The sequence below is a fragment of the Diuraphis noxia genome, unplaced genomic scaffold (genome assembly GCF_037042655.1).
Source record: "Diuraphis noxia isolate RWA-SAM2 unplaced genomic scaffold, SU_Dnox_SAM2 contig0004, whole genome shotgun sequence".
Taxonomy (NCBI): domain Eukaryota; kingdom Metazoa; phylum Arthropoda; class Insecta; order Hemiptera; family Aphididae; genus Diuraphis; species Diuraphis noxia.
In genome coordinates this window covers 51,577,517-51,591,078 of record NW_028301714.1, presented here as the reverse complement: position 1 = coordinate 51,591,078, position 13,562 = coordinate 51,577,517, and the positions used below count along the sequence as shown (strand labels likewise).

Below are 13,562 nucleotides of genomic sequence, written 5' to 3'. Positions count from 1 at the left end.
GTCACACAGATGCCGAAGTGCAAACACTAAATGCCAAGGATATTTTTAAAGTGTCGTTGGAATAAAAACTACGTAGGTACGATAATTAATATGCGGACACACCTGCTCTTTGTTCACGTGTTATTTTATTGTTAGCTTTCTCTATTATTAGGGCGTCAAGGATTAGGGTGATAATTAGAAAATTCCCAACATAGAAATCTTGTGTTTCAGATTGTTTGCTACTATACAAATTGGTCACAATATAGACCGAAAACCGGAAAATATTTACCTGAAGACATCGACCCGGAATTATGCACTCACGTCATATTTGCCTTCGGTTGGTTGAAAAAAGGACGTTTATCGTCATTCGAATCTAATGACGAAAGCAAAGACGGAAAAGTTGGATTATATGATAGAATAAAGAACCTAAAAAAAGCCAATCCAAAGTTAAAAACCCTTTTAGCTTTAGGTAAGTGTATTAAATAATATCCCTAGTAGTCAGCTATTATTATTAAGTATACATTGCTACAATTTCATTTTGTAACATTTAAATGATGTAATTTTTCGCATGTCGATGATTAACGACGCTTAGTCATAAAATATTATATATAAATTACTATAATTTAATTTTAATTACATAGAGATTAATTTTATTTTTGATTAATTTCCATCTTAGTAGTTCATCTACGTCATTTTGAATTGTAGAAATATTATTTATTGTTTTAATTTGATACAAAGTAATATAGACAGAACTATAGAAGACACATTAATCCTTAAGTACCATTTCTAAAATTTAATACATACATTAAATAACGATTATAATATATTTACCCATATATTATATTTAATATTAAAATGTTATTGTTGAATTCAAATGGCTAATGGAAATGATCAATGTATATAGTTATTAATTTATTATTAAAGAGCAGCATTTCTATACAAAATCTAACGTTATCCTTGTTGATAATTTTGAATTCCTAACAAATATAAATTTATATGACATGAGTAATATATTTATTATTTACGTTTAATATTTAAATTTAAATTTTAAAAATACTTCGTTTGTTAACAAAGTGACAAGTGTTATTAATATTTCATTATTCAACATTGTATATCATTTATAAATTCATTGAAAAGTACGACATAACAATAAAAATATATTATGTAATAAAATGACTCACCGCTACAATCTAAGCCATCTCCATTTTGGTATATAATTATTGTTCGCTGATAATTGCTTTTTTCATTTATACATATAATAATATAATATAGTAGTAGAAATTGTTCTACAGCCAATAATAATCTGTGACAGTTCAAAAAGGGGTTTTTTTATTTATCTTTTGTTGTTATTTTATTATGACTACCTATTATTATTATTATATTTGGTACGTTACCGGACAGAATGAGGTGAATCTTCAGGTCCAACCATCATCATTTAAAGAGAAACAATTTTATAGTTATCTCTGATAATGATAATATGAAATTTTATTTTATTGTATCGTAACATATGGTTTTCAAGACGTAGATAATAAGATTGTGCATTTTTCAGGTGGTTGGTCATTTGGCACACAGAAGTTTAAAGATATGTCAGCTACTCGATACGCAAGACAGACATTTATTTACAGTGCTATACCTTTCCTCCGTGCTCGTAGCTTCGATGGTTTAGATCTGGATTGGGAGTACCCTAAAGGACAGGACGACAAAAAGAACTTTGTACATTTATTGAAAGGTAAGCAGTATTATTTATTATAAGTATTTTATATATTTTATATTCACAAAATATTTTATTGACATCTATGTTATTTGTTTTCAGAACTTAGAGAAGCATTTGAAGCCGAAGCACAAGAAGTTAAGAAACCCCGTTTATTATTAACTGCTGCAGTCCCTGTTGGTCCTGATAACATCAAAGGCGGTTATGACGTACCAGCTGTTTCATCGTAAGTATATTTTTACTAAAATATGTGTTAATTTAAATGTAATTCTATATTTATATTTGTTTTGAAACGTATTCATCTCATTTTAATAGATATTTGGACTTCATTAACGTAATGGCATATGATTTTCATGGAAAATGGGAAAGAGAAACTGGACATAATGCGCCATTATACTCCCCATCATCGGATTCCGAGTGGCGTAAGCAATTGAGCGTTGATAATGCCGCGAGCATATGGACTAAGATGGGTGCACCTAAGGAAAAACTTATCATTGGTATGCCAACGTACGGTAGAACATTCACCTTATCCAACACAGCAAACTATAAAGTGAATTCACCGGCATCAGGAGGAGGTAAAGCTGGAGAGTATACAAAAGAAGCAGGATTTTTAGCTTACTATGAGGTAATTGTGAATTAAGTTATTTTTTAACTGTTAGAATTTACCTGCCATATTATCATATTAAATTAATAATTATGATTAGCTGTAAATCATGAATTTATCAAATTGAGGTTAATTATAGAGTTTGAGTCATATAAATATTTATTAATTTTAAACGAAATTCTTACCTACCTATAATATTTTCCAATCTAAACAAGTTTATTTATTATTTTTATTTTATAAAAAATGCAATTTTTTCAATACTTATTATATAGTAATATATACATTAATTACTGTAAGTAAATAATATGTAAAAACGTTTATACATTATTATTTTCAAAATTTTTAAAAAAATGTATGTATTATTTTATTTTTCATATTTATTTTAGATTTGTGAAATACTTAAAAATGGTGCAACTTATATATGGGACGATGAAATGAAAGTACCTTATGCGATTTCTGGAGACCAGTGGATTGGATTTGATGACGAGCGATCCATCAGAAACAAAATGAAATGGATTAAAGACAATGGATACGGAGGCGCCATGGTATGGACAGTGGATATGGATGATTTCACCGGTACATTCTGCAGTGATGTAAAATATCCATTAATTGGTGCCATGAGGTTTGTATTAGAATAAATTATGAAAAGATATTGAATAATAAAGGTAATTTATTGTAATAGAGAAGAGCTCAGAGGAATAAAAAGAGGTAAAGAAGACATTGATTGGTCGAAGGTAGCTAACACTATTATTGCTGAAACTATTACCAAGCCGTCGCCAATCAAAATAAGTGTCAGTGAAGTATTATCTAAAACCAAACCGTCTAAAATTCAAGCATCTACTGCTATACAGACTGATGTAGTTGACATGAATGGTAAGCATTTTAACATTTTAAATACTACTTCTCAGTGGTTATAAATTATAATATATTGTATTAATGTGTTATTTATTTTAGTACGAGCACCTCAAGTTATGTGCTATATGACTAGTTGGTCTATAAAGAGGCCAGGTGCTGGGAAATTTACTCCAGATAACATCGATCCGTCTTTATGTACTCACGTAATATATGCATTCGGATCATTGAAAGACTTCAAACTAACATTTGTTGACGAGAAAGATACTGAACAATACAAAGAGATGATGGCTCTTCGTGAAAAAAATGCTAACCTTAAAGTAACCATAATAGTTATAAAATATTAAATTAACTGACTTTATTTTAACGTCATATTCTTATGGACCATTTGTTGTTAATTCAAGGTGCTCCTAGCTATTGGAGGTTGGGCATTTGGATCAACACCCTTCAAAGAATTGACTGGTAATGTATTCCGTATGAATCAGTTTGTGTATGAAGCCATTGAATTCCTTAGAGAACACAAATTTAATGGTTTGGACGTCGATTGGGAATATCCTAGAGGACTAGACGATAAAGCAGCATATGTTAATTTGCTGAAAGAACTAAGATTAGCCTTTGAAGGAGAATCTAAAAGCTCTGGTCTCCCAAGGCTTTTATTGACAGCAGCAGTACCAGCTAGTTTCGAAGCAATCGCTGCTGGGTAAAAGATGAAAACTTAATTCAATAAACAGCAGCTAATGTTTTTTAAAATTTTTTTTTAGGTATGACGTTGTTGAAATATCAAAGTATTTAGATTTTATAAATGTGATGACATATGATTTTCATGGACAGTGGGAACGTCAAGTAGGACACAATAGCCCTCTATATCCTTTAGAAAGTGCCACAAGCTACCAAAAGAAGCTTACTGTCGTAAGTAATACGGAAAAAATATTACATTTTTAATTCAACCATATGACACCAATAATTAATTTTATAGGACTATAGTGCCAGAGAATGGGTGAAGCAAGGTGCCCCCAAAGAAAAGCTCATGATTGGAATGCCGACTTATGGAAGGTCATTTACATTAGTCGATCCAGCCAAATTTGATATTGGAGCTCCTGCATCTGGTGGTGGTACAGCTGGAAAGTACACTTCTGAAGCTGGCTTTATGGCATATTATGAAGTGCGTACAATCTATAAACGATTATGAGTTTAAAATAAATCTTTGAAAATGTTAATTTTTTTTTTACGTTCTAAGGTGTGTGACTTTTTACACGTGGAAAATACAACACTTGTCTGGGATAATGAACAACAAGTGCCATTTGCGTATAGAAAAGATCAATGGGTTGGTTTTGATGACGAGAGAAGTCTCAAAACCAAGGTATGGACAAGTGATATCATGCCTAATTGTTTCATGTTATTGTCTAATAACAGTTTCAAAAGAGAACTAATCACATTATATATATTCGTAGATGAGTTGGTTGAAAGAAGAAGGCTTTGGTGGAGTTATGATATGGTCTGTAGATATGGACGACTATCGTGGTGTATGTGGTACAGGTAAATATCCATTAATCAACGCCATGAAACAAGAACTTGCCGGATACACTGTTAAATTGGAATACGACGGACCATATGAAGCTACAGGAAGAAACGCTGTTTATACAACCAAAGACCGTAATTATTTTCAAAATAATATGAATTTATAATATTTGTAAATTATATTATATTATATTAAATTATTACTATTATTATTGTTATTATAATGGCCCATACATTCACAGCAATAAAATATATAATATTTTAATCTCAATATGAATCAAATTCAAATTCAAATACATACTTATTTAGCTTTTGATCTGTTAAAGAATTTTTTTTTATTAACATTAATAACTACTGTTACTAATTACTAAAAACTTAAATACAATAATAATAATAATAATAATAATAATAATAAGTGATGTATAAAATAATATAAATATCATTATTTCATTATGATAGTAGTATGATGTATTTGATGTAGTGCATGTTTTAATTGTAATTTATTAATTTATTTAGCGACATCCGTGACATGTGAAGAAGAAGACGGCCATATATCATATCACCCAGATAAAGCTGATTGCACAATGTATTACATGTGTGAAGGCGAAAGAAAACATCACATGCCATGCCCATCGAATTTAGTGTTTAACCCGAAAGAAAATGTTTGTGATTGGCCTGAAAATGTTGAGGGATGTATGCAACATACCCCAGCCCCGCCGACGTCTAGACGATAAGTGTGTCATCAAGTCCCAAATTATTATACTTATTCTTATATATTTTTTTCTTGTAAATAATAATACAGAATAATTGTTATATTATATTATTTATACCTACTTGACCCCAAATTTTTTTTTATATATTTTTCATTGCCAGTATTAATTTGGCTACGTTAGAATTGATAGACATTTTAATTTTAGTTAGTTTTTGTCTGTTCTTTGCTACAGATAATATTTCTATGATTTATTAATCAGTTGTGAAATAATGTAAATTTAATAACTTATTATAAATAAATATATTATTAAAGTGTGTTAATTAATCAATAGTTATTTTTGTCATTATCTCATAAAACTTTGAATTTAGAGGATCAAAATTAATATTAATTTTTTTTAGGAACAACTTAAAGTTTATACTACTTAAAGCAAATATATCACTTGTTATGTGAAAAACAATGTATTTTTTTAGCAGAAGTATAGAAGCAAATAATTATGTTTTGTTATTGTTTAGTAATATTTATTAAAATAAGAATATGTCTAATCTCGTAAAGTATTTTTAGACATTATGTTTTTAAATTTTGAATCTTTTTTGATGTTAAGTCATAAAAAATATAATTATAGATTATAGTTTAAAATTACAAAACATTTATAAATAATAATATACATAATAGCAATATTTAAATTTATATGAAATGATAAAATAACGAAAATTGAATTTACTAACTCAATCGATTATTATTTTTTGTAGGTAAGATTAAAGATCGAGAACATATTTGATGATTAGAAATTGCTATTTTCTAAAAATTCATTTTTCAATGATAAATTGATCAAAATTCTTATAATCTGAATCGTATAAACTTATTTTGTGGATTTCTCACATATTATTACATAAAACTATCAAACAACAATATTCTCTCATATACCGCTGTCACAGATAATGTAAAGTACCTATTGGATGTTGGTTAATTTTTTGCGGTTAAGAAGTTGTTTGAAAATAAATTATATATTTGTATTATACTACCAAGTGAGGTATTAACAGTATATTAAAATACGTTTTTTTTTTGTGCAAAGTTAGTCGAAATTATGATTCTTTGTTATGATCTATGAGTAATTACTATGTTATACATCATATATAGTTACTATATAAAAAAAAGTTTATAATTTCAAAGATAAATATTAATTTTAAATATTTACAGTAGCAAAGCACAGCTTATAGTTTTTTCTTATTGTATTGTATTTTGTAAGTATCAATATGAATATGTGATCAATAATCTTCTTTGTAATACAAAAAAAAAAAGCGGGTAAGTCGTGGATGTCGCTCTGCTGTACAGTATAGGTTACAAGTGGGTTACTGTAATGGATGAAATTAAATTTGAATCCAATGATATTATATCATCGTATACGAAAAACGATTCTGAGCGAAGACGGTTTATCTGTCTAGGATACGAGTATATTATAGATTATTAAAAAATTTCAAATATTAGATTTAAAAAAATTTTTTTTATGAATTTCTAGCTTAAAATAATTTCCGAATTTTTGTGGTTTTTACACGTGTCGCTAAAATTCAAACTATGAATGCTTGTAAAAAAAATTTTGACTATACTTATATATTTATTTTATTTTTCAACTGCTATTGTAAAAATATGTTAGGAGCTTTGTATTAACTTTTCAAGTTTTTCTACCCAACAAATAAATTTGTATCAATATTAATTTAAAAAAAAACTAATAATGATCGACAATTGTTTATACCTATAAATAGTTCAACTTAAGTAGAAATTTTTTGATGTTGTATGAAATTGCATGGTGGATAGAATAAACTTATAAACATTCGGTGAAAATGTCATGTACCTACGGTCAATTGTTTAAAAGCTACATCAAAAACCAAAATCGATTTTATCGAAAACTATTTGTGCGTAAAAATTCCCAATTTTTCCTTAATTTTTGGTCTGTTTATCCCGATTATTTAAAAAAATATTGAGAATTTTTACTTTTGACCCCCTAAAGTACCAACTAGATTCACTTTCTGATAGAACGAGGTACTGAAATCGAAAATCAAAGCACTTTTTACGTATTGACAGACAAAAAAAAACACACACACATCATGGTAAAATCAATACATTTCTCGCCCCGCTAAGAATCTAAAAATGTTGGTTTTTTATTTTTATTTATATAGTTTCTAGTAATAAATATGATAACTCAAAGTTTTTTTTGAACAGTCAACTTTATTAATATCGATTATAAAATAAATTGTAGTCGTAACAAAGCAAATATAAGAGAAAATGTGTGTTTAAACTTTAAATAAATAATAAAATAAAATAAAAGTTGTCAAGTGTATAGGTACTACGCGGCTCTGCTATACAGAAGTGTCGAGAAAATTTAACGAATCCATCACACTGACCCACACTGCAATAGATTCGTTAAATTTGAGTTCACTAATATATTTAATGGTGTGTCAGGCAGTCTATCATATTTTATATATAATATTAATATTTCTATTAGAAATAATGAGTAGGTGGAAATTGCCACCCCTGTAGTTCATAGCTAACAAATATATTAATGTTCAATGAAATTATAAGTTGAAGTAGGTATATGGACACTAAAACATGTTTTGATAATTGATTGCCCTCCCCCCTGGTGAATTTTTTAGCTACGTAGGTACTTGGGTGGATTTTTTTTAAGCATTTTTAATATCTATTATCTTACTGATTTTTAAGCATTTTATGAACTACTTATGAAGAGTTTAGTATTTAATTTTCCAGCTTAAGCTATACAAATTGAACATTTTATAGATTTTTAACTACATAATAATTTGCAAATGTAGGTATGTGATTTTGACAAAATTTCGTTTTTCTGAATAAAAATCTTGCTCTATATATTTTTAATATTATTAAGTACTAAATTACCTAAACTAACAACTTTTGAAGAATTTTTTATTATATTCTAAAGCTTTTTGACGAATCGAATACATTTTTTACCGACATATATATAGGGAAAAAAACTGAATGAAGGCAGAATGAATATTTGGTATTAAATAAGGAACCAAACAATTATTTAAACAAAATATTATGATTTATTCTGTTTTTCTTGATTATTTTAAAAAGTACTGACATTTTAAATGTTGGCCTCTCTAAAGTATCAACTAAATTCAATTGGTTACTAGAAACCTCCAATCTATAAAAATGACCTTTCGACAAAAAAAAAAAATTTAAACTGATGTTACATCAGTGATGTATATCGTTCCACTGTTGGTCGCATTGCCTCAGCCGACCGTAGAATTGCCAACATTTAGATTCGTAAAGGGGATCGTTAAAAATAATAAAATAAACAAAACCAAAATAAAAGTAATATTATCCTAAGAAGCGTTATCATTGCAAAGTTTTTGCTACAATCTCATGCTGTATGGTCTTAGTGTTAGACTTGTTACCGGCCTATGCAACCGTTACATGAGAAATGGGAATGCTGTCCATAAAACACAACGGACCCACACAACAAAAAATGGTCGTTCTCTATGATTTTGGCTTGATTTACTTGAAATTTAACAAAAATTATTTTTAAAACGTATAAAATATCGATGTATTAATTAAAAAGTAAAAGCGTATTGTAATATAACGTGGTTATTAATATTTCACAAACATTAAATGTAAAAAAAGGCATTATATAATTAAATTTATACTACGGAAATTCAATACAATAATTGAATAATACTTAACTACTTAAGTAATAGAAAAAAAATGCCACTGGAAATGATATTGCTAATAAATTATACAATTATAGAATTGTGTAAGAATATAGGTATAAAATAAATATAGATACAATCGTTCAATAGGCAACATATTTTACACGGATGCGTCATGTGTTAAGTTCATAATATTTAAAAACATATAAACTAAAGCATTATATTGTAGTTATTGTTATTATTATTTTAAATATGTATCCCAAAAATGTACTATAATATCATCAAATAAATATCTTGATAAAAATATTTTTCATATATAATATAACCTGGATTAGAAAAATATCGAATTATTATTGTTTTATATAATTATTTCAATAAAAAAAAAAAAGTTGTTTCAGAAATTTTTCGGTTATTATTATTGTCTAAATAAGTGGACACTGGACAGGCGGTGAATTCATTACAAAAACATTCTAATGAAGTTTTGTTTTTATTTTTCCTATTTAGATTTTAAAAAATGTTGAATAATAATGCTGCATTGGATATCAGTACAATAAATAGTATCTGCTATTATGAGCTATTACTGATATACTAATTCTAATGAAATAACTCAACTGTTTTTCATTTTATTTTTTGAAAATACTAAATTATTTTTTGAAACGAAATTAATTAATAATTTGCGAGGAAAATCATAAAACTTTTATAGAATGAACTGTAATGCCGCAATATTAAAAGTTTTTTTTGTTAGTTGACTACCTAAATTTTGATTGAAAGGTTTCACATTATTTTAATAAAGATCAATAAACAAAAAGACATACATAAAGGAGAATGTTATAATTGTGATTAATAATAATTTTGACATTATTATAAAATTGTTGAAAGATATATCAATATATGAAGATAAATAATTTTATAATACTTTATGATTATGACTAAGGCATGATAGAAATGGCATAATTTTATTATATGATAAATACAATACAATATACATTGTTAAAATTGTTTTGATAGTAGAGAGACTTGATAAAAATAAATGGGTCAATTATATTCTATTGCTTCATGGTAAATTTAATGAATATATGCCATAACGTAATTGCATCCAAGAATAAAAAAATTTAAATAACATAATGAATCCAAAAACCATAAAAATAGATCTAGATATATTATATAGGTGTGAAAAATCATCCATATCCGAGTCAACTATAAGAATTTGGTACTTATAATCGTATGCTTAGATCATTATAGTATATAATATTATATATCTAAAATCATATATTTTATATATATAAATGACGTATACAATTTGTAGAATCACTAGAATCGACTGAATGTCTGAATATAATATTATTAATTTAATAATATCGTATTGCGTTTACAGATATAGGATTAAAAAAAAATAATTATAGTAATAAAATAGCTGTATAATATTATTATTATTGCTAATCAGAATCCACTCTGAATCTAAAATGAAAACGCATAATATTCATATTATCATTATCATCGTTAATGTTCTCAAGAAAATATTAATTTAGTCATAAATCGGAAGTGTGATTGAATTTAAAAATTATCCTGCAGCCAATATAAGTTTAATAGTATGAAAAATAACATACAGTTGGGACCAAATACACAACCCTGAAGGCTGTAACGTAATGCGCGTTAATTACACCTAATCAAAACGTCTGTTTGAAAAAAAACTGCGGTCTCCCGTGTTTTAATTTCGTTCCACGATAGTATTGTCCAGACATAACGGACTATGAACTATTCAAGTGGCAATGTGGTATGTACATCGACAAAACTGTATACCTATATAGAGTCTATACCTACCTAATTCCACGGCCGATGTCCCATGCATATTACACTGCAAATTATTGAATTATTGCACGTTTGGGCGTATCACGAATATTCACTAAATAATATTATATATAGATAACTACGTCTTTAAAATATATTTTTGCAATCTACGATACAACTTACTATGATCAATAATAATTGTTATTTGATTAATACGAATCATACGTAAAATCATTACGTGGTTTAATAGCACTGTATTCAGTGTTTAATATTGTTACCTAATTCGATTCTCTATCTATTACAGCTAAAAGCATTTGAACCGTCTTTCAGATTGTTAGATAAAATACATCGCAGATTAATTATTTGTTATGGCATGTTTCTATAGCGCATCTTATTCTGTGATATAATTACCTATTATAGCAGTTGGGTAGGTACCTACAGTCTACGATATTCTATTTAAAGATATCAATACAATATAAGTATATGATAATAATTAATAATAATATACTATCGAATTGAGCTCATTATTAATCCAAACTTGATAAAATCGCTTTGATTTAGTTTTATATTCTATAGAAGCATGTAGCAAGTTAATAATTTTTGACAGTTAAATAAATACGCAGTCCGGTAAATTATAGTATTAGTATACATGGCATACAACAGCAGTAAAAAGAATAACGAAATAGTTTGTTTATATCAAGCTGTCTTAATTGTTATTTTCTTTGTGTCTATTGATATTTGATACTTTAGTGAAATGTAAGTACACAATTACTATAAGTAGTAGTAATATATAATAGTAAGTATATATATATTAAGCATATAAAAGTAATGCCTCTACTGCGGGCATTTTCAGCGGTTACTTTTTAAATAATGTTAATGCATAACTAATGTAATACATTACTTTTCAGAGGTAAAGGTGTAATAGAATAGCTCTGTGTATTGTATATGTCCGCAAGTATATATGTATAGGTACCTATTAGAAGCTGCGGTATCTGCGGTCTGCCTAAACATCATTGATTACGATCATCATGAACGATATTATGAATAACAGTTGGAAAGATGTTAGAATTCTGTTATAGTTAAATCGCTTTGATAATTTAATATTATTCGTTATTTTAAACATAACTATACGCTCAGTTCAAACATTCACTTTGTAATACTCACACGCCGCGCACAAATGCGATAATATTGTATAAATAGGTACTTACAAGTTACAATACAATTAAACACACCCACATGCACGGACATTTATATGTATAAGTTATAACGTACATATTGTACAGTATAATATTTTGTGTAATTAAAAGTTACAATAAATAATTATTATTTTAGATACTTCATGTGTCACACAAATAATTATTATTATTATTGTTATTGTTTTTATAGGAAATTGGTCTTAAATACGTGTTCATATAGCGAACGAAGCTCAGACTAAGCTACTTTAAATCAATTAATATTCGATTATTTTTTATGTGCAGACAACTACTAAAAATTATAATCCGAGTGTAGGTACATCGTTTGTATACAAAACATTGTAGATGACTAACCTTTCGTTCTTGTAAATGTTTTTTTTAAATATTTTACGGGTATAACACTCAGTAGAATATATCAGATAAAATATATCTTACAAATATAACATAATATTCGATCGCATAAAGACGTTACAGTAAACGTGTATAGTACATAATATTATGATTATAAACTATAGCTGGTGCCGTGCCCCGTGAATATAATAATAATATGTAGCTCGATGGAGTGAGTGTAATAATATTATCCAGAATATTATTGAGAACAATATATTTTAATCAGCGCTGTCGATACAATACAGCAGGCGGCTCTGCATTACAACAGTTTGTTGTTGGACATTTTTACTAACATTTCGGTTAACCACGATTACAGTCCATCTTTGAATAAATTAGGGGTTTAGGACACACGGAATAAAATATAATGGCAGTAATGGCACGTTTCTAAAAATCCAAATACGTTTTGGTGACTATAAATTTAGCTAGCACTCTGCAGGGGCGTCCGTATAAATAATGTGCAGCGCGATTGCAAAATCTTGAGGATGTACGCGTACTAAAAAAAATCGATTAACGAAATCTGTACGAAATCTAGATCTATTCAACTTTCCAAATCTCAGTGGGTGCAACGGCGGCACCCCGTGAGCACCGTTGTGATGGATGATCGTATTTATTTTTATTTTATGAATATCTCGAGACGTAAGACGTAATCATTTCCAATATAATGTGTTATAACATAATAGCATAATGTATATATGTATATAATATATTTGATTAGTGTTCACTAGAAATATAGGTTTTGAAACCCATAAAATACGCCTAATGTTTAGGTGTGTAACGAGCCTACGAAACTTACAGCACCGCAAAAATTATGAAAGTCTCACGCTAAATTGAACGAGATCAGTAAAAAAATGTATAATTATGTTTATTAAAGCGTTCGCACTATATATTTATCTGCAATTATTCAAAATGTATTCTCTCAAATCATTATTTTTCTCTACACATTTATTATTTTTTTTAAGATTAAGTAGATTTTAAATATCATGGTAAAATTTGTAACAGTATTTTTGTTATTAAAATCCTATGTAATTATAACTTCTGGGGTTAACGGATTCAGTGGTAATTAACAATTATTTTCTTTGTTTTTCTTTTGATAAAATATCTTCACTAACTACAAGGGTAAAATGTTTTTGAATTTATT

General features: G+C 27.6%; 1 protein-coding gene across 1 annotated transcript in view; it reads left to right on the top strand.

Moving 5' to 3' along the window:
- The window catches only part of Cht7 (chitinase 7), a 33,330-nt gene extending 27,630 nt beyond the window's left edge, over positions 1-5,700 (top strand). The window contains exons 4-16 of the mRNA XM_015513030.2: positions 211-448; positions 1,529-1,708; positions 1,793-1,916; positions 2,006-2,315; positions 2,681-2,916; positions 2,977-3,167; positions 3,249-3,466; positions 3,551-3,846; positions 3,908-4,055; positions 4,123-4,308; positions 4,384-4,506; positions 4,598-4,799; positions 5,181-5,700. Coding sequence (XP_015368516.1) covers positions 211-448; positions 1,529-1,708; positions 1,793-1,916; positions 2,006-2,315; positions 2,681-2,916; positions 2,977-3,167; positions 3,249-3,466; positions 3,551-3,846; positions 3,908-4,055; positions 4,123-4,308; positions 4,384-4,506; positions 4,598-4,799; positions 5,181-5,398 — 2,670 coding nt within the window. The 3' untranslated portion in view covers positions 5,399-5,700. The remainder of the gene's footprint in view (positions 1-210; positions 449-1,528; positions 1,709-1,792; positions 1,917-2,005; positions 2,316-2,680; positions 2,917-2,976; positions 3,168-3,248; positions 3,467-3,550; positions 3,847-3,907; positions 4,056-4,122; positions 4,309-4,383; positions 4,507-4,597; positions 4,800-5,180) is intronic.
- The last annotated feature ends 7,862 nt before the right edge of the window (positions 5,701-13,562 follow it).